The sequence below is a fragment of the Conger conger genome, chromosome 8, assembly GCF_963514075.1.
Source record: "Conger conger chromosome 8, fConCon1.1, whole genome shotgun sequence".
Lineage (NCBI taxonomy): Eukaryota > Metazoa > Chordata > Actinopteri > Anguilliformes > Congridae > Conger > Conger conger.
In genome coordinates this window covers 21,565,724-21,589,362 of record NC_083767.1, presented here as the reverse complement: position 1 = coordinate 21,589,362, position 23,639 = coordinate 21,565,724, and the positions used below count along the sequence as shown (strand labels likewise).

Below are 23,639 nucleotides of genomic sequence, written 5' to 3'. Positions count from 1 at the left end.
CAAACCTGACACCCCTTATCTAAAAAATGATATTTAGAAAATGTTGTTTTTCCGTTTAAACTATTCTTTAACTCATTACCACTCAATTACCACAAAAGCGTACAAGATGGCTCAACATGCAATTTAAATGTAGGTTTTTATAAATGGATTGGTTATACATTAATTGCTCTGGTGGACAAAGATTATTTACCTGACTTAGGCTATTTAAAGTACATAAAATAATGCTCATTATAGCATACAGAATGACTGCTTTCAGAATGATACAGCCTATCTGCTATATTACTGGATTATTATTGATGCATAAACTTGTAAAACGCAGTTTTGGGGGGGGTTGGAGGTTAACCTACTGTTGGGAAGTTTATTCTGTAACACTGCATTATATTTTATAAGACGATCATGGTTTTATGTGTAAAATCATCATCAGTGTAGTGGAGTAAAAAGTACAATATTCCACTGTGACTGTAGTGTCAAATAGCCTAAGTATAGCGTGGAAAATTGAAGCACTTGAGTACAATTACAATGAAATACCTGTTGTAGTTAATTAACAAATTATTTTAAAATTTTTATTACTCTGTCATTTTGAGGCACAATTATCTAACTGAAAGAAGGTGTTGTAATTCATAATGGAAAAATCATTATGTATGTTTTACTATTCTAGGATTACTTGGATGAGACAGCACAGGTGTGGTCTTCACACATGATCAGGCCATCAAAAAACATCAATGTGTCAAGTGGCAAGCCCAGCGTTATTTATGCACTGCCAGAGCTCTATGGAACCAGGGACTACCTTCCACCTGCCGATGATCTGCAAATGTGCAGAGCTGCATCCACCTTTTGCCAAAGTGTTCCATGCGACCAATATGTGTATGACATATACAACATCATCATGGCAGAATCACACCTGGTTATTCCAAGAGACCCATATGAGGCAATGGACTTATACATTTGAGAGATGTTATTCTTGCTTCTCTTTGATCGGCTTGTTTTTCACTATAAAAGCTACAACCTGTCAGCAGATGACAGAACATACTACAACATAGACCTGAACATACTCTACTCCAGGGACATCATACTTACTTCATGCCCTTGCAATTTTATGTTTTGCAGATGTCCATGCAGTTCTCAGTTTTATGATTTAGGTAAATTGATATGGTATACTAAACATAGGATAGGATACTAGAGTCTACAGTCTTGTGAATTGTTATCAATGTAATTGTAACTGCTATTAAATAATGAGAAGAGATTAATGCTGCCTATATTTATACAAACATAGGGAAGAGACAATTCTGTTTTTCTATTACCATCTGTCCATTTCTTTTTATTTCATTGTTTTTTCTGATACACAGTGTTGCAGTAATGTGTATGGGTCTGTTTTTGGTATGTCTGTCTTACTTCTCACCCTCACTTTGCTGGGCTGTCCTGGTCTAGGGGTGAACTTAAACAAATTCTTAGATCAAGAGGTCTATCCAGAAGACTCTCCGCCTCCACCTCTGGAGAAGTCTCCTTTTCCTCAGTGAAACCCCTCTGGGATCCAGCTCTTTCATAATCAAGTGGACATCCTCTTTTCTTACTCGTAGGCCATACTCTCTACATTTAGAATACATTAATCTGTATCCGTGCAGTTGCCCTGAGTACAGTAACTGGTCACGAATGAAACCGACAGCATCCTGCAGATTTCTGTACTGCTTTCTTCTGGAGAGACCTCTTGATGTAAGAATTAGTTTAAGTTCATAGAAAAACAGAATTGTCTCTTCCCTATGTTTGTATTAATACAGGCAGCATTAATCTCTTCTCGCTTATTTAATAGCAGTTACAATCACCTCTGGAGACGGACATTTGGTGTTTATTATGAGGCTTACCTTATTTTACAAAATTATGTTGTGATGCCGGTTGGTCTACTTGTGCAGAAATCAACAGGAATATTATGTCCTTGTGCAAGCTGTACCAAATGATGTGAAAGTTGTAAATTCTAAAAGATTTATTGTCTGGAAATAAAGAATCATATTTCGGGTATGTCTTTTGTTATAAAATTCTTAATCAGATTTAATCTAGACACCAATATTAACTAATGTAGACTACATCATTATCAATAACCACCAAGCATAAAAACTGGTGTTCCAAGTCATGTTATTGCATACTCTTCTGTATGTCATGGGCTTTTGTACAATTTCTAAACTTAATGTGTTTCTAAACTTAATGTTTTCTTCAGAGACTTCAGATTACTGTCAGTTTAGGTAAATGTTAATACATAGTTGCTTTTGTGGCCATCCTAACAGAACAGCCATGGTTCTACTCAGGGTTTTCTATATGTTTTCACTTTCACAATGTAAATGCATTAGTTTGACTGTTGTCTGACCAAGCCACTGAGGATGAGATCCCTCTGTCCCTGATGAGACCCCTACTGTTATATCAAAGAATAATATGAACAATGAATGGCTAATTTCTGTAAACTGTTAACATTATAAAAAACAAGCATTTCACAAGTGAAACATTTATTGTATTTATTGTATTGAAGTATTTATTGTATTTAAACATGAAATACAGAAATAACACTGTACAATGGCCACACAATGTAAACAGTATATCTTTAAAAATAGAAAAAAAAGATTTAAAATGTTCAATGAGAAGTGTACCACTTGCTGAACAAGGTGTGAACAAACATTGACATATCACCTTTTAAGATGACACTTAACAACCACTGCTAACATTATTACTGCTGTAGCATTATGTTTTTACTGTAAAATACAAAGTTCTAATTAACAGTGGCTAATACAAAAGCTCATTAATTGACACTGCATGCTTGTGGGCTACTGTAGGTTACAGATGCAGCAATAATGTGATGACACACTCAGGTGCACATGAAACACAGAAACAAGCATTTTTTGGGGGACAAAAATCACAGAACTAACGTATATATGCAACGTACTAACTGATACTGCGGGCATGAAAGACAATCAATAACTATGTGGCAGCACTGCAAAAACTTAAAAACTGTAACTTACGTTAGATATTCTAACCACACAAGTTTACCTGAAATGGGCTACCTGTCAACAGCTTATATGTATAACTTCACGCCAGGGCACCAAAGATGATATGACGATGTTGCATGGGAAACCAAAACTATTGCAAGGGAACGCAAAATTTGTTGTGAGGTAACGCAAAAAATATTGCGAGGGAATGCAATGTCGTGACCCTTTGTAGTATCCAACCACCTAATTTGTAGGTGAGCAAAAGTGTTGGAACATGTGACTCACAGGTGTTTCTTGTTGCCGAGATGTGTCCTGTTTGATTGATTGGTTAAATAATAAATAGTTTTGAATGTCTACTCTTGATTTCAGAGATTTAGAATTTGCAGAGAAGTACAGAGATGAGCCACAAAGGTTCTGAAACAAAGTTGTATGGACAGATGAGACCAAGAGCTCATCTGTAAAGCATGGTGGAGGAAGTGGCATGGCTTGGGCTTGCATGCCTGCTTCTGGAGTGTGCTCAGTAATCTTCATGATTGTAGCAGCAGGATGAATGTATCCAAACTAATTGGGAGGAACTTCATTATGCAGCAAAGGACTTTATTAGGGAGAACCCCCCCCCCCCCCCCCAGAAAAATGTATCACAAAAGAAGAATGCAACAGTTTGGTGATGTCAGTGGGTCACAGGCTTGATGCAGTTATTGCTAGCAAGGGATATGAAATATTAAGTGTTATTTACTTACTCTCTGTTCCAATACTTGTACCTACAAATTTGGTGGTCTGATACCAAAGGTGCTATGTTCTAAGTTTAACACATCAAGGTGTAAATACCAGGAAATAAAAGATGAAATTCTGAATTCTTGTCTCGTGTTCATCTTTTTAATTTCAACCCCAAATGTTTTCAGTGTATTGGAAAAACAAAGAAATTGACCTTGCTGTTCCAATACTTTTTGAAGGGACTGTATGTTGAAAGAGTGATACAAGATATGTGGTCTTAAATAGGACACATGGACTTGTTGGAACTAAAGCATGTTTTAGAAAAGCGCGAAAAGAGTATATTGCCTCGAACTTTAATATGCAAAATTCCCAAACCTCTCAAAGATCTGAGCTACTGTATGTTGTTTGACGTAGCCTACAGTTGTCTGCGCTGATACCTTGACGGAGAGCAGGCTGATGTTAGCGTTAGGGCTGATTAATTAAATTTCCTGTATATTGAGGCTTTCTGCAAATGCAAATTTCACTTAAAACGTAATTAGATTATACTCTAGACCACTGGAAAGGTGATAAAGTCTGTTGATTGTAAGATTGGGTTCCGCCAATGAATATTTAACTTTCTGTCACGTGAAATACACGACAAACAAGCGGAAGTAAATCGTCGGGAAAACCCACCTCAGTGTAACGTCTTCAGCCTTTCGTCTTACTTTTGTGAGTTAAGTAGGAGCTTATTTGGGTGTTTGGGTTTTTGACAAACGTGTTGTACTTAAATCGCAAAATACAACAACAGTCGAATTGCTTGCTGAAGCTACTCGCTCGTTAGCCACTGAATTATGGGAACTTCATTCGCTGTTGTAAAAATGGTTAAACTATCTTATTCCCGGACAGGCCAAGTTAGTTTGCTTAGTCCAGATGTCATAATTTAACTTCGTTTATTGAACTCCCTGTTCAGAGTGCCTTCATTCAGTCTTTTGTTCTGCAGCCATTCAGATAAAAATGAGGTTGGTTATCCTTGAGGACTACGAACTTGCCAGTGAATGGGCTGCGAAGTATATCCGAAATCGCATTATCCAGTTCAACCCCAACGCCGACAGATACTTCACATTAGGATTACCTACAGGTAACGACACAAATGGACGCTCATGCGCATCTAGACCGAATTGCATGTGGTAATAACTCGTTCTTTTGTCCTCTCCTCAGGAAGCACACCGCTGGGATGCTACAAAAAGTTAATTGAATTCTACAAAAGGGGCGATGTCTCTTTTAAATTCGTCAAAACGTTCAACATGGACGAATATGTCGGTGAGTCTTGTTCATCTGGAACACATCCGGAATCAGTAAAAAGTGATTTGACGTTCGGGTAATGCCAATTATACGCATTGTTTCATGGCAGTGTAAGTATAACAGTTTGGGCTTTGGAACCCCAGCGATCAAGTGGTTTTTTTGTGATCTGTCAATGAACAATTGATTGATTAATTGCTGTTTTGGTTACGTGTGAGTATGACAAGTGATTGGTACAGGGGAGTAACGGATTGGAGTGATTACATTTATTTTTTCTTTCTGTTTGATACTATGTTCATTCACTCTGATGAAAGAACTTTGCCCACGAAGCGCGTCGGGGTTTTGTTTTGTTTTTTTCCTCCCTTGATTGACATTTTTTTCGAGAACAAGTACTGTCCTTAAGCCTAATAATATTATTTCTTCCAAACAGATTCAAGTGGTTTTGGAGTTAGTTGAAAGAAATTATTTCTTATTCTTTATTTCTATCACATGAAACAGCTGGAGTATAAATGCACCTCGTGCACAGAAGAAATACACTCACCAAGCACTTTATTAGGTATTTATTAGACTTATTTTTTTTTTACTTCTACTGCTGTAGCCTATCCCCTTAGAGCAGGGGTCGGCAACCCTGGTCCTGGAGAGCCGCAGGGTGTGCTGGTTTTTGTTGTTACTCAGCACTTAATTGGTCAATTAAAGCAGTCGATTACTCAGTTAACTGGCCTCACCTGGTTTTTTGGGTATGAATCAGTTGCTGGTATTAAGGCGAAAACAAAAACCAGCACACCCTGCGGCTCTCCAGGACCAGGGTTGCCGACCCCTGCCTTAGAGTTATGATGTGTTGTGTGTAATAAAGTGCTTGGTGAGTCTATATATCAAGTTCATTAACCATAATCCACCACTTTCTAAATTAGTTAAAAAAAAAAAAAACTGGGGATTTAACCCACCACTGCTTGAGGTCAGGGGTTTTCATTGCGATGACTTGTGTAACACGATTCTTCTTCTTAGGTCTACCTAGGGATCACCCAGAGAGCTACCACTCCTACATGTGGAGCAACTTCTTCCAGCACATTGACATTGACCCAGCCAACACTCACATCCTGGATGGCAATGCTGCTAATCTGGAGGCAGAGTGCGCTGCGTTCGAGCAGAAGATCATGGAGGCTGGAGGGATAGAGTTATTTGTCGGAGGTAGGTTGGGAGTCCTTCTCACAATCACCTATGAGTTTTGTCATAAGTTTAGCTACTAGCTACTCCCAGTGTCATAATTCAAAAACGTTTCCATGCAACTGAATGGTGAAATGTTGAAGGTAAATTGTTCCTGTGACAAATTATGGCTGAATTAAAGTGACCTCTAATGTTTGGGACTAACACCATAATTTATTTACTTGCCTCTGTACTTAAATGTGATTAAAGTGCACATTGTCAGATTTTAATAAAGCACATTTTTATACACTTTGGTTTCAACATGTAGAAATTACAGCAGTGTTTATACGTAGCCCCTATTTCAGGCCACCTTAATGTTTGGGAAACAGAAATGTTATGTAAATGAATGTACTATAATTTAGTATCTAGAATTAGCAAAGAATGGTGCAAAAAAATAAATAAATCCAGTGACCAGCAGTTCTGCAGACAGAAACGCTTTGTTAATGAGACATCAGGGAGAATGGCTAGGCTGGTTCGAGGTGACAGGAAGGCTACAGTAACTCAGATAATCACTCTGTATAATTGTGGTGAGCAGAAACCATCTCTGAATGCACAATGCGTTGAACCTTGAAGTGGCTCGGCTACAACAGCAGAATACCACGCCGGGTTCCACTTTTGTCAGCTAAAAACAGGAAGAAAGCCTGGTCTGATGAATCTTAATTTCGGCTGATGCATACAGATGGTAGGGTCAGAATTTGGTGGCAACTGCATGAATCTGTGGATCCAACCTGCCAACCACCAGGTTGGTGGTGGTGGTGGAATGGTGTGGGGAATGTTTTCTTGGCACGCTTTGGCCTGTTAATACCAATCAATCATCGCTTGAATGCCATAGCCTATTTGAGTATTGTTGCTAACCATGTACATCCCTTCATGTCCACAATGTACCCATCTTCTAATGGCTACTTCCAGCATGGTAATGCACTATGTCACAAAGCAGAAGTAATCTCAAACTGATTTCATGAACATGACAATGAGCATGAATGTGCAGCTGCAGAAATTGAGTGATGCAATGTGAATATGGAACCTAATCTCAAAGGAATATTTTCAGCATCTTGTGCAATCCATGCTTCAAATAATTGAGGCTGTTATGAGAGCCCTACCCAGTATTAGTATAGTGTTCCTAATAAAGTGCTCAGTGAATGTATATACACCGCTATAATTTCTACATGGTGAAACCGAAATGTATAAAAAATACCCTTTAATAAAATCTGAGAACGCGCACTTTAACCAACTGTTTAATTGTGTGATTCCAAATCTATAATTGGCAAATTGGGAGACAAATCAAGACATAATGGGTGTTTGTCCCAAACATTATGGAGGGCACTGTATATAACGATATCAGTACATATGGTTTTTTTGTGCCATAAAATAAGAACACCGCAGTATCAGTAGGCTATCCAAAGGCCTTTATTTTAATTCCAGTGCATTGATTGCCTGGCCTGATCTGAACAATGTCCCAATACTTAGTATTAAAAAATAGTGATTTATATTGGACATAAATGGGTCAATACAAATGGCTGTTCACTTCTTTCTCTTCCTTATTTTCATCTTGTTGCTGGCAGGTATTGGTCCTGATGGGCACATCGCCTTCAACGAGCCAGGATCCAGCTTGGTCTCCAGGACGCGAGTGAAGACCCTTGCCAAAGACACCATCCTTGCCAATGCTAGGTTTTTTGGGAATGACCTGTCCAAAGTTCCCACTATGACCTTAACTGTAGGTGTCGGAACAGTAATGGATGCCAGAGAGGTACAGTACATGCATACGGTTGGCAGGTGTGGATGTGTCTGCGTCCACTGTCAGCAGAAGTACAGAAATACAGAGACTGCAAGATGCATTACATGTCATTAAGCAAAGCAACTCACAGTTGATTAGACTAAGCAAGTCATGTACCTTAACCATTCAGCTAAAGACTGCCCCAATAAAAACCAGTAGTTGGCTGAAAAGTACAAAATAGCCTGCAGATATGGCTGTTTGACAGTTGACAGTGGAGTACAGAGCCAAGTCTAGAAAGCCTTTGTCCCAAGCTCATCATACTGTATGTATACATTTATGTATAAATTATTCATATATATATATATATATATATATATATATATATAATTTTTTTTTTTTTTTTTTTTTTTTTTTTCTGAGTGTGCGAAGGTCTGCAACAGTCCTTCAATATACTTGACCAGGATGGTCAATGGCTTGCAGGTTACAAATTCTCTAAAATGTAATTACTAAAATTCAGCCAATTTGAAAATAAAATTAAAAATTATATATATATGATACTGGTGAAGTATATTTATGGACTGTTGCAGATTGCAGGCCTCATATAAAAGGGCGTCCATCTCTGGTTAACTTTTACTGGGTTTTAAAAAAAGGCTCAGGTTGGTTAGCTATGCCATGGTCTGTTTTAGTAAGGTGATTGCTATTCTGTATATGCATTTCAGGTCATGATCTTAATAACTGGTGCACACAAAGCCTTTGCCCTCTACAAGGCCATTGAGGAAGGGGTCAACCACATGTGGACTGTCTCGGCATTCCAGCAGCATCCTCACACCATCTTTGTGTGCGATGAGGATGCCACCCTGGAGCTCAGGGTGAAAACCGTCAAGTACTTCAAAGGTGAGTTAGGTGTCCACGCTTGTCCTTAGACATGGAGCCCAAACTGAAAACACATTTATGTATATGTAAAATTACAATTCTAATTGTGCGTGTACCATGTAAATGAATGCCAAATGCGAAGTCCAACTTAATTTAACACGACACCCAAAATTTTATAAAGCTAAATGGCGACCTTAATATAGTGCTTCCATCTAGTTTTATTCAGGGTTTACTCGGTGATTCAAACATTTTTTCATCATCCAAACTCAAGTAGGTTTCTCCTTCCTTTGTTCACCAATGTGCAATGTACTGCAGATTTGGTTCTTTCTTGTAGAGTTGTGTGGTTTAGTCACACACTGCTTCTGTTTTTTTGTTTTTTTTCCCCAAGGACTGATGCACGTGCACAACAAACTGGTGGATCCACTGCACAGCATTAAGGAGCAGAAGCATTAAACAACGGAAGCACAGAGAAACTTGCCCCACGGTAGTCAAAAAGCAGTGACCTTCGCACACTCAGAATGATTAATGGTACAATTGGCTGGTTAATTGGCTAAAATAAAGGTCAGGACCCCCCCTTTATACTATACCTCTACCAAAATATGTTTGTTAGCCTGTACTTCACTATATGGTTTGAATTTCATTTGAAGTAAATTATAAATGCAAGTTTGACTGATTTGACGTCTCCCAAGGTTGAACACTAATAATCAAACTCTGCTCCACCTCTCAAACGCTGCTCCATTTTGTTTTAGTGGGACTAGAAACTACAGAAAACAAGCGTTTCTCTCACTTTCATTCTGGAAAATGAATAATGTCATGAATTACACCATTTTATGTACTTCACAAATATTAACAATAGCTTTGAAAATGTAATTTTCTATCATTGACAGGCTGCGACGCCCTGGTCCAATTAATACTCCCTCTTAAAATCCTCTTACTTTAAAGTAGTAACATGGTGGTTGGTCACACTTTTTTTTTTTTTTTTATATGCAATTTGCACACGAAACACTAAGTATTAAATATTTCCATTTAGTTTTGGAGGCGTAAGCGTTTTATCGTCCTATGTTCAACCGGTTGAGAATGTTCTCCACTTAGTTTGTCACACAAGGATAACCACTCTCCTTATCCCTCCCCGATAACTCTTGACCCATAGTTTGCGTGTCACATTCAACCATCATGTTGCTCCTTTAAGGAAATGGTCTGTTGCAGCATAATTTCAGTGATTGTGTATTGTAGGTGCTGTGCCTGTAAAATGTACATTTTTCCATGTTTCAGTGAAGCTCTCAGGACTCCATTGTGTCCCATTATAGATATTCCAATGTCCAACTTTATGGTCTTTACTTCCAGCCAAGTACAGGCCAGGAAGACAGATGCTGGAATTATTTCAAAGCTCTGTACCCCTCTACCTTACCTATTCAGTCCTGTACAATGGTTTACAGGGCAAGGGCTAGTGTTTACTTTATGGGAATATGTTACATGTAGTTACATTACAGAATAATGGCAGGTTACATTAAGGCTGTTTAAAATCATGTCAACCCTTGACCTTAACATTACATTTTTTCTATGAAACTGGATATTGAAGATACTTTTCAGTCATGTTGAGAGGGAACATATGACTAGCAGATTACAGAAATCAAGGTGACTGACATGCATTTAGCACATACAAAGCAGGCTATTTGATTTGTGCTCTTCAGAGAATAATTTTGGGTGCTCTAAAATCAGGCCCATTGTATTCCTAGTGAGGCTTGTTTGATGAATGGTTTGTGGTTACTATATATAACTACTGCCTTTATAATTCTCTGTTTATACTCATAAAGGCTCAATGGTTCTTGTATTGCAATGTAATGGTCTGCTACGTGGTGAACAATAAAATTGATAACTTTAATAAAAAAGATTTTTTACAGAAAAAGTGGAATATCTCTAGTTAACCCATGAGTGCCATATGGTACTCGAGCGTAACTACCGTAAAATCCAAAGACTACCATATCAACCTTACACCTTTTCAGCCAATCAAAATGACTGCTATACTTTTGTTTTGAGCCCCTAGTAAAACCCTACCAAGTGTTCTCAGTTTTCTTAGCCAAAGCCAAAACCCTGTGTGATTTGGGTGGAGCCACTTCATATTGGGCTTGGGATTGAAAGGGTTAAGTAATAAGTAGTACATTCTTATTTACAAGAATAGAATGAAAAAATGTAATTATATAATTAAAAATAGACTAATCGCTATTCTGGTCTTGGACAATTATATTCTGGACAATTTTTAGGACAAGCAACTGGTGAATTATTTCCCACTTCCACACTGAGCAACAATGTCAATGCAATGCATTTCTGCTTATTTTTCATTTCGTTTTAAAACATTGATGAAGGTATCTTTGGGGACTTCAACGTTTCCGATTCGCCGCATCTTCTTCTTGCCCTCAGCTTGTTTCTTCAGTAGTTTCATTTTGCGAGATATGTCCCCTCCATACTAGAAAACACATGAACCATCAACACCAATACCTGCCTGAAGGTCTGAAATGTGAGAGTAACCCACTAGGATTACCAGTATACTACACTCAGTGAGCACTTTATTAGGTATTTACTTCTTTTTTAGACTTCTACTGCGGTAGCCTATCCAAGAGTTATGATGCGTCGTGTGTTCAGAGATGCTCTTCTGCATACCTTCTGTCACCTTCCTGTCAGCTTTTACCATTTTGGCCATTCTCCTCTGATCTCTCTCATTAACAAGATGTTTCTGTCTGCAGAACTGCTGATCACTGGATTTTTTTTGCACCATTCTTCAAACCCTAGAGACTAGTGTGTGAGAAAATCCCAGGAGATCAGCAGGTTCTGGGATACTCAAACCACCCTGTCTGGCACCAACAATCATTCCGCAGTCAAAGTCACTTGGATCAAATTTTTTTGATGGTTGATGTGAACATTAACTGAAGCTTCTAGCCCATATCTACATGATTGTATGCATTGCACTGCTGCCACACAATTGGCTGATCGCATGAATAAGCAATATTTTAATAAAGTAAAAATGTTCCTAATAAAGTGCTCGGTGAGTGTAGCTGGAATGACCTGTGGGTACATTACAGTTTCTCTCAATCGCTTTGGCCCAATGACAGTTAACATTCTCAAAACAATTTGTGGAAAATCTCCACAACTTAACGTCACTTGTTCACAGCAGAATGCCATTTCTCATTGCTTTCTACAAATTGCAAATGATGAACACATGTATACAAATGAAGTACAATTGTCTACAGCTGGCCAAATTCTCAATCACATAACTCTGGCTGATCAGAATAGATTGTTGTTTTCTGTTGAATAGTTTTACTCTCAAACACATCTGAGCAACTACTCTTTGTGTTTGTTATTATATGCAAAATGGTCCATCCAACCATCATAATGTCACATAGATACTCCCTAAATTTCTGTGACATAGAAATGATGTTATGACAGCTAGACTGCTTGTCAATATTTCAATGTGAAATATTGTACTGCAGAAAGAGACTGATTTGAAGTTACTGTAACAAACGTTCTTCCAGGGTGCACTGTCATAATGACAATATATCTAACTGATTTGACAGTCTTGATTTCAAACAATGATAAAGGGTTTTTTCATTTTGATGACAATGACTAATTCTTTGAAACAATTCATTTTGAAACATGGGTTAAAGGTGAGCCATAATGTTGTGCTGCTGTATGCATAAAATGTTTTGGCAAATGCACCTACAGGTATGAGAAAATTAAAAATGTTGTGGGAAATGGGCCAAAGTGATTTAAAAAACTGTAAAATACTTGTTTTTTAACAGATATCGAAGTGCAAAAAGAAGTAGTGTTTGTATTAATACTTACGCATTTTGCCAGTACATTTTTCCTGTAAGCTTTGATCCTTAATAAAAATAAAGAAAATGATAGCGTAAATTGCTAAATGTACAGATTCTGTATTAAAAAAACTGAAAGAAATCTGTCCCAAATATTTTACTCTTGTATTTAAACTTAAAATCTTACTTCTGGTACTTTTTTGCAAAACATTTTACAATAATATTGCTAATGTGCGGTTTGCCAATGGGGATAGAACATTTCACTTGTCAAGCTAACAATAACTTAAAAAGTTAATATTTTCTATGTGAGGACATAATTTCTTATTACAAGATTATTTTAAGTGTTATTACCAAAACAGATTTTTCCAGTATAAGAAATGCATTTTTGCTGCTGTTGCATATCATTTGTAACCATTCTGTGCTCATCAAGTCTTACGTTTCTCTTGAGATGATCTTGCTGCCTATAGCTGCCTGAACAGCAATCTCGAACAGCTGCCTTGGTATGGAGTCCTTCAGCCGTTCACAGATTGCTTTGCCCATAATGTAAGCCTTCTCCCTGAGACCAAAAAAACATTCCAATGAGTAAAGGCATTCAGACCCCAGATCTCTTTATATTCAGGGTCCCAGGCTTCAACAGGAACCTCTACATTCAAATTCCTGAAATAACCAGTCCTGGATAAATGATCAATATCATAATATTACTACAATAAGGACAGGAACATGGTCAAACTACTAATGTTGGGGATCAATACTCATAATTCAATTCAAAGGAGGGGGGAAAGGATATTGATTATAAAGAATCGTAAATTGACAAACATTTGAAGTGTTTAAGTGTTCATATGGTTATGAAAAATTGACTAAACTGAGTAAAAAGTGAATTCGGTAAATTTTGTAAAAAGAAATAATTTTTAAAAATCTAAATCTGGTTTATTTAATTACATACTTTTATTAATTTCGCAATTAGCAACTTCCCCCACAATACAACAATCTGAAATTAATAAATGTTGAATAATTATGTTTTACTTTTTGTTTTTGTTGCGGCACATACAGGCAGGTGACAAATTAGGAAACACTATGCCAAATCTTATCGAATCTAAGCCAAGGTGCATTGGAGTGGTTTTTCCTTTAATTTGTCACCTGTCTATACATGCATGCATTAATAGAAAATTTACCAAAGCGCACACACAAGCATTACTCAATCTCTTCCAGTGACACTACACTTTAGAATGTGATTTAAAATATTTACAGTAAATGGGTATTTATTTTTAATCAATTTTAGAATTTAGGGTAGATTAAGACATTTTAATGAAAATAAACTGGGATCACAGGGTAAAAGCTATGACTCACTTGTGCACGATTGTGCTGAGCTCCTCCACTGGTTTGCCATTCAACAAGATGTCCATCTTCACCAGCTCAGCAGGATGATAGCCAAAATCTTCATAGTCAAAGCTGTCGGTAGAGTGCCATTGTAATCACCAACATCACTCTCACAATGTCCACTGTAATTATGATGCTGCCAATTGACACTTCCCTTCATCTTAGAATAAAAAATTGCCAGAAATTGACCAGCATTGCGGTTGTGGCACCGTTGTGTTTATAAACTCACCAGCCACAGCCATAAGCATCTGTATCCACTCAAGAAAAGATTAGGTGGAAAAAAATAAAAAATAAAAAAAAATGTCTACGGTGCTTGAACTTCTGTTACTTTGGTTTAGTAATATTTAGTGTAATTCTGACTGGAAAACAAAACACTCAAGGGGTACCTATCAGCAGGGATCAGGATTAAGCCTGTTGTCAAAAGGGTTCAGTAACCACTTTATTCTGCGTGTCATTTTTGGGCTTATGTTAAAAAGAAGGGAGTTAACAAATCTGTGATTCACAAAATAAAACTCCTTGGTCACACGATGCAATGACAAACTGCACCAAATGTTCATGAATTTGATTTTTGAGAAAATATATTTAATTTGGAAAAATGCAAGATTTTAGTTGATCCCACTGAATCATTAATGAAACACACTCATTTAGGGTATTGTAATTAACGGTATAATATGTTAATTTACAGTTTTTGTTTTTACATATTTATCAAGAGTACCAATAATTCTGGAGCTCACTCTATAGGATTCTGAAAAGGCAGAAAAGCTAACTCACCTGGCATATCCTGAGGACAGCGACTTCAGGTGGTCATAGAAATCAACTACAATTTCATTCAGGGGGAGGAGATATTTCATCATTACCCTGTGGTCATCAATGTAGATCATGTTCTTCTGTACTGCCCTGCGGTTCTGCAAAAACAGATGGTATTCAAAATAAGGTACCATTGCTTCTTTGTGGAAGCTATTGCATTTCATGAGGAATTTGTATGCATATGATGCATATCCTTATGTCCTTCCTAGAGGATTGATCCACAGGACTACATACCAGGCACAGGGTCATGATCTTCCCGATGTGGTCCTCGGGGGCAATAATGGTGCCAATGACCATTGGCTCCAGGTAGTGAGTCACCTGAGACTTATCTGGAAAATGGGTGGGGTTGACGATTGTGATCTCTTTCGCCCCAAGCTCCTACAGGACGGACAACATTTCAAAGTGCTCCTTAAAGTACTTTTTCAAATATTTGCAGTAATTGGGGTTGTAATATCAGTTATGTTTTCTGGCATGGCCAAGCAAAAAAGTGGTATATCTAGACAGACACCTGATCAATAATACACTGCTGAACATTTGGGAGCCACTGTTCTTGTAAAAAATAAATACATCTCATATTTCAAGACATGCCACTGTTAGCATTACATTTACTAAGTGTACATTGCAGTATACACTCACTGAGCACTTATTAATGATCTAATCCGCCAATCGTGTGGCAGCAGTGCAATGCATAAAATCATGCAGATACGGGTCAGGAGCCTCAGATAATGTTCACATCAACCATCATAATGGGGGAAAAATGTGATCTCAGTGTTGGGGCCAGACGGGCTGGTTTGAGTATTTCTGTAACTGATCTTTGTTGATGAGAGAGGTCAACGGAGAATGGCCAGACTGGTTCGAGCTGATTGAAATGCTACGGTATCTCAGATAGCCACCCTGTCCAATTGCGGTGAGCAGAAAAGCATCTCAGAATGCACAACACATCGAACCTTGAGGCGGATGGGCTACAACAGCAGAAGACCACATCCAGTTCCACTTCTGTCAGCGAAGAACAGAGAGCTGAGGCTGCAGTGGGCACAGGCTCAACAAAACTGGACAGTTGAGGACTGGAAAAACGTAGCCTGGTCTGATGAATCTCTGCTGACGCATATAGGGTCAGAATTTTGCACACTTTGAGCCCGTTAATTCCAATCAATCATCACTTGAGTTACAGCCTGTTTGAGTATTGTTGCTGAACATGTGCATCATTTCATGGCCACAATACACCCATCTTCTATAATGGCTACTTCCAGCATGATTATGCACCATGTCTCAAAGCAAAAGTTGGCAATGAGTTCAATGACCTTCCCAGTCAGAATGAATGTGCAGCTGACAAATCTGCACAAAGTGCGTGATGCGATTGTGAACATGGAACATAATCTCAAAACAACGTTTTCAACATCCTGTGAATACATGCCACGAAGAATTGAGGCTGTTTTCAGAGCCATACCCAGTATTAGTGATCCTAATAAAGTGCTCAGTGAGTATATTACAGTATGTTCCTTTCTCGAAGGAAGAAGGAGAAGAAGTCTGTGTGTGTGTGTGTGTGTGTGACTGAGAGATTACAACTTTCCAGTTTAATCCATCAATTCTCAAAATTCAGTTTCCAATTGGAAGAGAATTTTCTAACCTCTTTATGATACTTGTAATGTAACAGACTTATGAATTACACATTATGAGTCAGTGGGGATGTGTGTGTGGAGTTTTGTTTTTGTACCAGAGCAGTATACACGGGTGTTGGAAGAGCGCTGTATCTGAGTACGGCAGCCTGAGGCTCTACCTTGATGAGTTTGGCAGAGGAAAGGATAGCCTTGTAGGGCACAGTCGGTGCCGTGATAATGACCGAGGCATTGTACTCCTGCTCCAAACGCTGATTGAACACCTCCATATGGAGGAGACCCAGGAAGCCCAACCTGGTGGGAGAACGAGAGACAAAGGGAGAAACAGAACCACTGGTGAGTGCTCTCAGAAAGAATGCATATTCACTTTCTTAAACTATGGATGAGAGTGCCTTTCGCAGTGCAGTCACTGTATTGGAGGTGGCATGCTTGATTGTCTTTGTCTTTGCTCATTACATTCCATCCTATCACAGGGTGGTAGCTATCACAGTCAACATTGGAGTTGCTATTCCATAGACAAGACTATACAAATGTTATATTGAAGGCCAACCCAAAGCATCGGACAGTCAACCATTTTTAAATGATGATTGCATAAGTAACTTTAAAAGTCGCAGAACAACCCTATTGCAGAATCCGGCTTAAACACTGCAACGCAGCATGTAAAACAATCCAGTTTTTTCATCTGGTAATAAGAGGGCAGGTTAGGATGAATGTTACCTCCAGCCAGCCCCTAAGGCAGGGCTACTGTCCCTATGAACCGTTACACTGGAGTCATTGAGGGTCAGCTTCTCCACTGCGCTGCGGAGGGTGCTGTAGTCCGACTGGTCCACTGGGTACATCCCTGCCAACAACAAGACCACACTATTACAGAACTGCAAATTACCCTTAAGGCATGGCATCAAAAACAGCACTGCATGGCTCTTGTACAAAGCGTTTGGAGAGACAAAACACTGAGGTCTGTAAGTATTTGGAAAGTGCTACAATTTCTGTTCTTTTGGCTCTGTACTCCAGCACATTCAATTTGAATATGAGGTTAAAGTGCTGACTGTCAACTATAACTCGAGGGTATTTACATCCATATCGGGTTATCCCTGTCAATTACAACCCTTCTTCCCCACAGCGCCTGCTCCACTACTGGCAAATTTAGGTCACTTTCCATCACTAACTGGTCCTTCCATGGTCTGCCAGGTTATTTGCCATTGCTGAGCTTACCTTTGCATTCTTGCTTCTTAAAAATGTACCAAACAATTGATTTTGACAGACCTCTTTTTTTTTGGATTGATTTATTCTTATTTTTCAGTCTAATGATGCTGCTTTACTGGCATTAACACTTATTTGGTCCTTTGGAGACATCCAAATGCAGATGGCACTCCTAGATACTTCTAGACCAACTCTAGACCTACTACTAGCTTTTTTATGAGGGGGAGGGTGGTAAAAAGTATATTAATCCAATATGGATGTAAAAACCCTCAAACTAAAGCAGAAAGGCACTTTAACCACATAGTGATTGATTTTGAGTTTTAAGCCCTCTCCTTCAGCTTAGAACTTCCATACCGGCAAACACCATGGCTTTGGCAGGTTTGAACCCCGGCAGTGCCTCCACAGGGTGTTTTTGGTGGAAGAGCGTGTCTCCAATTTGCGCGTCCTTCACGTCTTTCATCCCAGCAATCACGTAGCCCACCTGTCCCGCATACCTGGGGCACACTCAAGGCATCAGGTGTATGCTCTGGAATTAATACTTACGTACTGACTATATAAGCAATGTGGTACAGTGGGCATGGAACTAGGAGAGCAAACATCAGGTTCCATGTTTAATTCAGTAGTGCACTGCCACTCCCAGATAAATTGCTAATATGAATTGATTTTGAGCTTAAAAGTGTTTAATCTACTTACAACCTGATTAATTAACTGTGTAAAAGCATAGTCTGATGACTTTAAAGTACATGGTCAATTAAGCCAATAAAAACAAATTCTCCTGTTAAGCATATTACCCAAATAAACAAACCTTCTCATTACATATAATAAGACTTCCCATTATGTGAATTTACAAGATAACTAACGGATATTGTAGCACTTCATAGTCATTGATTCATATACAGTACCTAGGAATTCATGATTTTATAGTTCATTTGTATAATTCTCATTGGTATATGCATGCAGACAGCGGGGCGTGTGCTCACAATCTGTTGGTGGGGTGCTCCTCTGGCCGCAGAATACCCAGCTCATTGACCTCGTAGGTCTTGCCCTGGTGAGCCGACACAATCCGGTCCCCCTTACAAACCTGCCCGCCAAAGAGTGCGATGTTGGCAACCACTCCTCGGTAGTGATCGAAGTTGGAGTCGAACACCAGTGCTTTGAATGGGTCGTCTTTGCTGGCAATGGGCCTTTGGGGGGGAATGGGACAATTTCTGCCAAATACCTGGTCTAGTGATTTTAGTTTTTATGTTCCAATATATAATCATATGTGCGTGAAAACATAAAGGGGGAATGTGACTCCGAGTCCTGAATGTGAATAATCTTTCATAACCCCAAATATGATTAAATAAAAGTAACATGAAACAACGCCTCACCATTGCTTCCAGAAAATGTAATGAGAGTTTGTAAAGAAGGGGATGAAATACAATGAAAAATGACTTACGGAGGAATTCTTCTGATCACTTCCTCAAGGACCTGATCAACGTTCGTGCCTAATTTGGCAGATATCTGATGAGTGAGAAAACGGAGCCCATTTAATCAAAAATAAATTTAGAAAACAGTGGTTATCAACAGTTAGGTTAAAAACTCCTTTAGTTACCCGAATGCATTCTTCTTTTGGGATATCAAACACCTTTTCTATCTGTTTCTCAACCCGTTCTGGGTCAGCATTTTTCAGATCAATCTGAAATCAAGTGGACAAAGATGAAAAGCAAAGCATAAAACAATGTATCCACAATGACATCATGACGTCAGCAAATAATGCTTCTCAAAGTAAACTAAAATACCACTGGGCGCCAGATATTATGACAGAATGTGGCAGAAAGATGAGCACATAAGCATGATGCTTCACACGCAGAATGACCAAATCCATTTTACCTTGTTGATCACTGGTATGATAGTCAACTGAGCTTCAAATGCCAAGTAGAAGTTAGCCATGGTCTGTGCTTGGATCCCCTTCAAACAAGCCACACAATAACATGAAATTACACATCAGTTCACCTGCTTCACAACTGAGGTAAAGTACTTTGAGGTAAAGCACACAGCAGTTATATGTCAGCAGTGACTATACTCTGTGTGTGTGTGTGTGTTTTCAATCTGACTGTTACTGACGTTGATAACCTCTCAGTTGAATTGTGTCTAAGACTTACAATCTTGTGTTGAATAAACACAATGAAGCTGCATTAATAATTCATAACTATACAGGTATTACATTCCTGTATGGAAAAATACAACAATGTAGATGACAGTGTCTGAATGATTGTGGTCAAATGCATCTAGAGGTTATATGTGATTAAATATGCAATTAAAGGAGTAACATGGTGGTTGAATGTGACACTTACCAGTAGTCTTTAGGCAACATTCATTCATTCATTATCCTAACCTGCTTATCCTGAACAGGGTTGCAGGGGGGCTGGAGCCTATCCCAGCATACATTGGGCGAAAGGCAGGAATACACCCTGGACAGGTCGCCAGTCCATTGCAGGGCACACACTCCATTCACTCACACACTCATACCTATGGGCAATTCAGACTCTCCAATCAGCCTAACCTGCATGTCTTTGGACTGTGGGAGGAAACCAGAGTACCTGGAGGAAACCCACGCAAACACAGGGAGAACATGCAAACTCCACACACAGAGGCCCCGGCCGACCGGGATTCGAACCCATGACCTCTTTGCTGTGAGGCGGCAGTGCTACCCACTGCACCATCTGTGCCGCCTTCTTTAGGCAACAACAAAACAACAACAAGTCATTTAAATGTATTTTAAAACATATTTTTCTAAGCCTAAATTTCCCTGTCTGGGCATGATAATGAGAACTGTCAATTAGCTATGATTGACAGACCATGCTCACACTTTCCACACATTGTTGTTTGTTACCATAGCTACATCCATGATATGCGCTTATCTTGAGATAATCAATTTCCACAAGCTAGATAACTTACTATATCAACTATCGATAGCTAATGTAAGGACGCTGACTTATCCAATGATATGTTTTGCTACCTAGCTAGTCAAGTAAAGATAAAAGCACAACTATAACATCCTTATAAAAGCAAACTAGCTGGCTAGCTAACGTTAGCTAGCTAGCTAAATGAATATGACCAGAGATGGTCTAATAGTCCTTAAATGGTACTCTAATTTAAGTGAACCTAACGTTAGTCAAATATTGGCATTGTCTCGCCTGGAGGCCAGTGGCGCAAACAATGGGTCACGAGTTAAAGGGGAGGGATAAGGGGAGTGGTTATCCTTGTGCTTTACATGATGAGAACATTCTCAACCAGTTGAAAATAGGACAATACATTTGAAACTTTTCCATAAGTAAAGAATAGACATATTTAATACTTTCATTGTCTCTTCAATGCCCTCTTGTGCAAATAGCATATACAAACCTAGAAAGTGTGACCAACCACCATGTTACTCCTTTAAAAAGCAGAAATATCAATATTTATCCATAATTATATACTGAAAACAACTTTAACCTGGTTTGCATCAACAATGAGAAGAACTCCTTGGCATGCTGAAATTGATCTGGACACCTCGTAACTGAAGTCGACATGCCCCTGCAAAAATGAAAGCACAACTTAGGTAACTCTGCCTATACTGAATGCTCTTAATTATTACATTAACTCAATAATGTCTTGGGCAGATATTTGTATATGGACTAACTACAGCTGCAGACTGCTAGTGCATCCTAAATAACAGGTACAGGAGTAAAACAGCATAATTTATTTTTCTGACAGCTCTATAAATTAAGGTAATTAGCTGGCACAAAAACCAGCTTTCAAACCAGCCCTCCAGAAATAAATTGCACACCAACATGGAACAGCACTACATTGTTAATACAAAGTTTTTTGTTATATACTGCTGCAATGTTACTTTCAGGATAGCCCTAGTATAGACCTGGTAACATATGATCAATACAAGAATCTTCAACTTTCTGGATAAAAGTCCTATTCTCTAGACCACTGGTTCCCAAACTTGCCCTGTGTATGGTGGTTTTCATTCCAACCACAATTGCAATCCCAGAATTTTAACAAGGTGTTCATTTTTCTTAATTAGGAAGGTGCTTTTTAAGTTGGGATTATTTACCCTCACAATTCACATTAATTAATAAATTGGTATGCATGCCATAAGTAAAACTGCCATTTTCATATTGTAGTTATTGTGTTGCACAGCAAACAATTACATAAGGTCTAGGTAAGGATCAGGTTAGGATCAAAAGGCAGACTGAGCTTAATCAATAGACTCTAAATTAGGTTGCTGAAGATCCGTTTAGTTTAGTAATCCTAAAGGTTAGGGTTTGGTTTGGAAAACTGAGAAAGTTGAGAAGTTAGTAAAGATTTAATAGGGGCTCAAAACAATAGTATAGCAGTCATTGGTTGAAAAGGTATAAGGTCGCTTGGGATTTTATGGGAGTTACGCTCGAGTGCCATATGGCACAAAACCAGTATACACAGGGGGTCCCCAGGACCAAGTTTGAGAAACACTAAACTACTGTTTAGCTTACGGGTGTGTCGATGAGGTTGAGTAGGTATGTGCTGCCTTTGTAAGCGTAGAGAAGGGAGGCTGTCTGAGCCTTCACTGTGATTCCCCTTTCTCTCTCCACCTGCAGCTTGTCCAGGACTTGTTTGTTCTGTTCCGTCTTGGCTATGGCTCCTGCAGTAACAAGAGGGTCGATCGCTAGCAGTTTCAAGAAAGTCAAACCAGTGAAAGCGGACATACAATAGGGTGTTTTTTCTGTTTTAAAGAACTGACAGTTAACAGAAATGAAGTTAGCATCAGGATTCATTCTAATGGCACTGTATTCTGTTCCAAACTGTATCAAATATAAACAAATGTTAAAAATTGTAATTCATGCTCAGAAGTCTTTGCAAATGTCAGCAAACACACAGAATGTGCCACTGTGGTAGTACTGAAATAAATAAAACATGCTTAAATACATTTTGGTTAGATTAAATCCTGGCTGAAGAAACCATGCGTCCCTGAACTATATTAAGTGGTGGTATGATGAGAGCACACACAGTACCAGTTATTTCCAGAAGTCTATCCGCTAAGGTGCTCTTGCCATGGTCAATGTGAGCAATGATGCAAAAATTCCTGATCTTCTCCACAGGGAACTTGGATGTATCCATGTTCTCCTGGAGAGGAGAAAAATATAATTTATATGGAAAACGTGCCAGGATCTTTGCAAAAACAATGCTTACTCCAACAACCTTTCATGGCTCCTGTCCCTTGATTTGTACGGTTATAAGATTATTTACAATATCACAACCATTTGAAGTACACCTGCCATCACCACAACCAAAACTTTGCAATATTTCCAATTGATAAAAGTATCTAACTTCAGTGTTAGTTACCTTGCCGCTTTGAGAGCTACACTGTCGGGAGCTGTAAGTGTACATAACAGGCGCATTTTTCATCCATCGATGTCTGATCACAGTGCAAGCCGTGGTGTATCTTTGTTTCTTTCGTATTATCTTGAATGTCCTCAAATCAAGAACACGTCTTGCGAAAGGGAGCATATAGTCCTGAGCACATATTAGAGAAAACGACATACCGGATCGTTGGATACACAAGAAAGATGCTAAAGATAAACTTTCACGTCTCTTCAAGCTAACTAGCTAACCAGCTCGCTCTTATTTGCAGTAAACTAGAGCTGCTTGGAGGTGCTCATATCTAGCAAACGTAGGGACAATGCAGGCAAAACATCACTTAAACATATGTACGCCATATAAAAGTACTTTAGCTTCATGCACGCGATTAAACGCACAAATTAGACATTCAGCAACGAAACGAATACATTATAATTCAAATGGATAGCCGAAATTTGAAATAGGGCAACATGACATCTGAAGGAGGCAGCCATCTTGAGGTCAAAGGTTGAAGTGTCTTTGTCTATTCGTGTTTTATGTCTGTTCAAAATATAACTAAAGGACAACCCATCATTTGTTAATTAAAAATTCTATTTTAAATTTATAATCATTATTTTTTAAATCTTAAATTTACTTGACGGCTTTCCGCCATGAAGAACCCTGGGAAATGTAGTCGATTATCAACCTAAAACCAGTCTATGGTGCAAACGAA

General features: G+C 38.7%; 2 protein-coding genes across 3 annotated transcripts; one reads left to right on the top strand and one right to left on the bottom strand.

Annotated features, from left to right (window-relative positions):
* Nucleotides 1-4,291: 4,291 nt before the first annotated feature.
* LOC133134934 (glucosamine-6-phosphate isomerase 2-like) lies at nt 4,292-10,657 on the top strand. Of its 2 annotated transcripts, XM_061251549.1 has the most exons (7): nt 4,292-4,391; nt 4,663-4,800; nt 4,881-4,982; nt 5,967-6,149; nt 7,727-7,911; nt 8,598-8,772; nt 9,140-10,657. In XM_061251549.1, exons 2-7 carry the CDS (start codon nt 4,677-4,679, stop codon nt 9,202-9,204), a joined length of 834 nt encoding a protein of 277 aa, XP_061107533.1. In that variant the 5' UTR covers nt 4,292-4,391; nt 4,663-4,676; the 3' UTR covers nt 9,205-10,657. The 2 variants fall into 2 exon arrangements, with proteins under 2 accessions (XP_061107533.1, XP_061107534.1); XM_061251550.1 differs by lacking the exons at nt 4,292-4,391; nt 4,663-4,800; nt 4,881-4,982 and adding an exon at nt 5,399-5,517.
* Nucleotides 10,611-23,419, bottom strand: guf1 (GTP binding elongation factor GUF1). Its single transcript, XM_061251548.1, has 17 exons — nt 22,913-23,419; nt 22,582-22,693; nt 22,063-22,211; nt 21,035-21,115; nt 19,430-19,507; nt 19,152-19,235; nt 18,996-19,060; nt 18,538-18,741; nt 17,912-18,051; nt 17,075-17,198; nt 16,519-16,651; nt 14,976-15,119; nt 14,706-14,839; nt 13,905-14,006; nt 12,994-13,113; nt 12,589-12,625; nt 10,611-11,215 (listed from the first exon to the last, which is right to left on the bottom strand). Exons 1-17 carry the CDS (start codon nt 23,108-23,110, stop codon nt 11,081-11,083), a joined length of 2,040 nt encoding a protein of 679 aa, XP_061107532.1. The 5' UTR covers nt 23,111-23,419; the 3' UTR covers nt 10,611-11,080.
* Between the last annotated feature and the right edge of the window lie 220 nt (nt 23,420-23,639).

What these genes read in the sequence shown, in the direction of transcription:
- LOC133134934 (XM_061251549.1), top strand. Translation starts at nt 4,677, where the DNA reads ATGAGGTTGGTTATCCTTGAGGACTACGAACTTGCCAGTGAATGGGCT. An exon ending in CAACATGGACGAATATGTCG is followed by an intron (nt 4,983 to 5,966) that starts GTGAGTCTTGTT and finishes TCTTCTTCTTAG; the next exon opens with GTCTACCTAGGGATCACCCA. An exon ending in GATAGAGTTATTTGTCGGAG is followed by an intron (nt 6,150 to 7,726) that starts GTAGGTTGGGAG and finishes TGTTGCTGGCAG; the next exon opens with GTATTGGTCCTGATGGGCAC.
- guf1 (XM_061251548.1), bottom strand. Translation starts at nt 23,110, where the DNA reads ATGTCGTTTTCTCTAATATGTGCTCAGGACTATATGCTCCCTTTCGCA. An exon ending in GAGCACCCCACCAACAGATT is followed by an intron (nt 18,052 to 18,537) that starts GTGAGCACACGC and finishes AGTGTGCCCCAG; the next exon opens with GTATGCGGGACAGGTGGGCT. An exon ending in GCCTTAGGGGCTGGCTGGAG is followed by an intron (nt 16,652 to 17,074) that starts GTAACATTCATC and finishes TTCTCCCACCAG; the next exon opens with GTTGGGCTTCCTGGGTCTCC.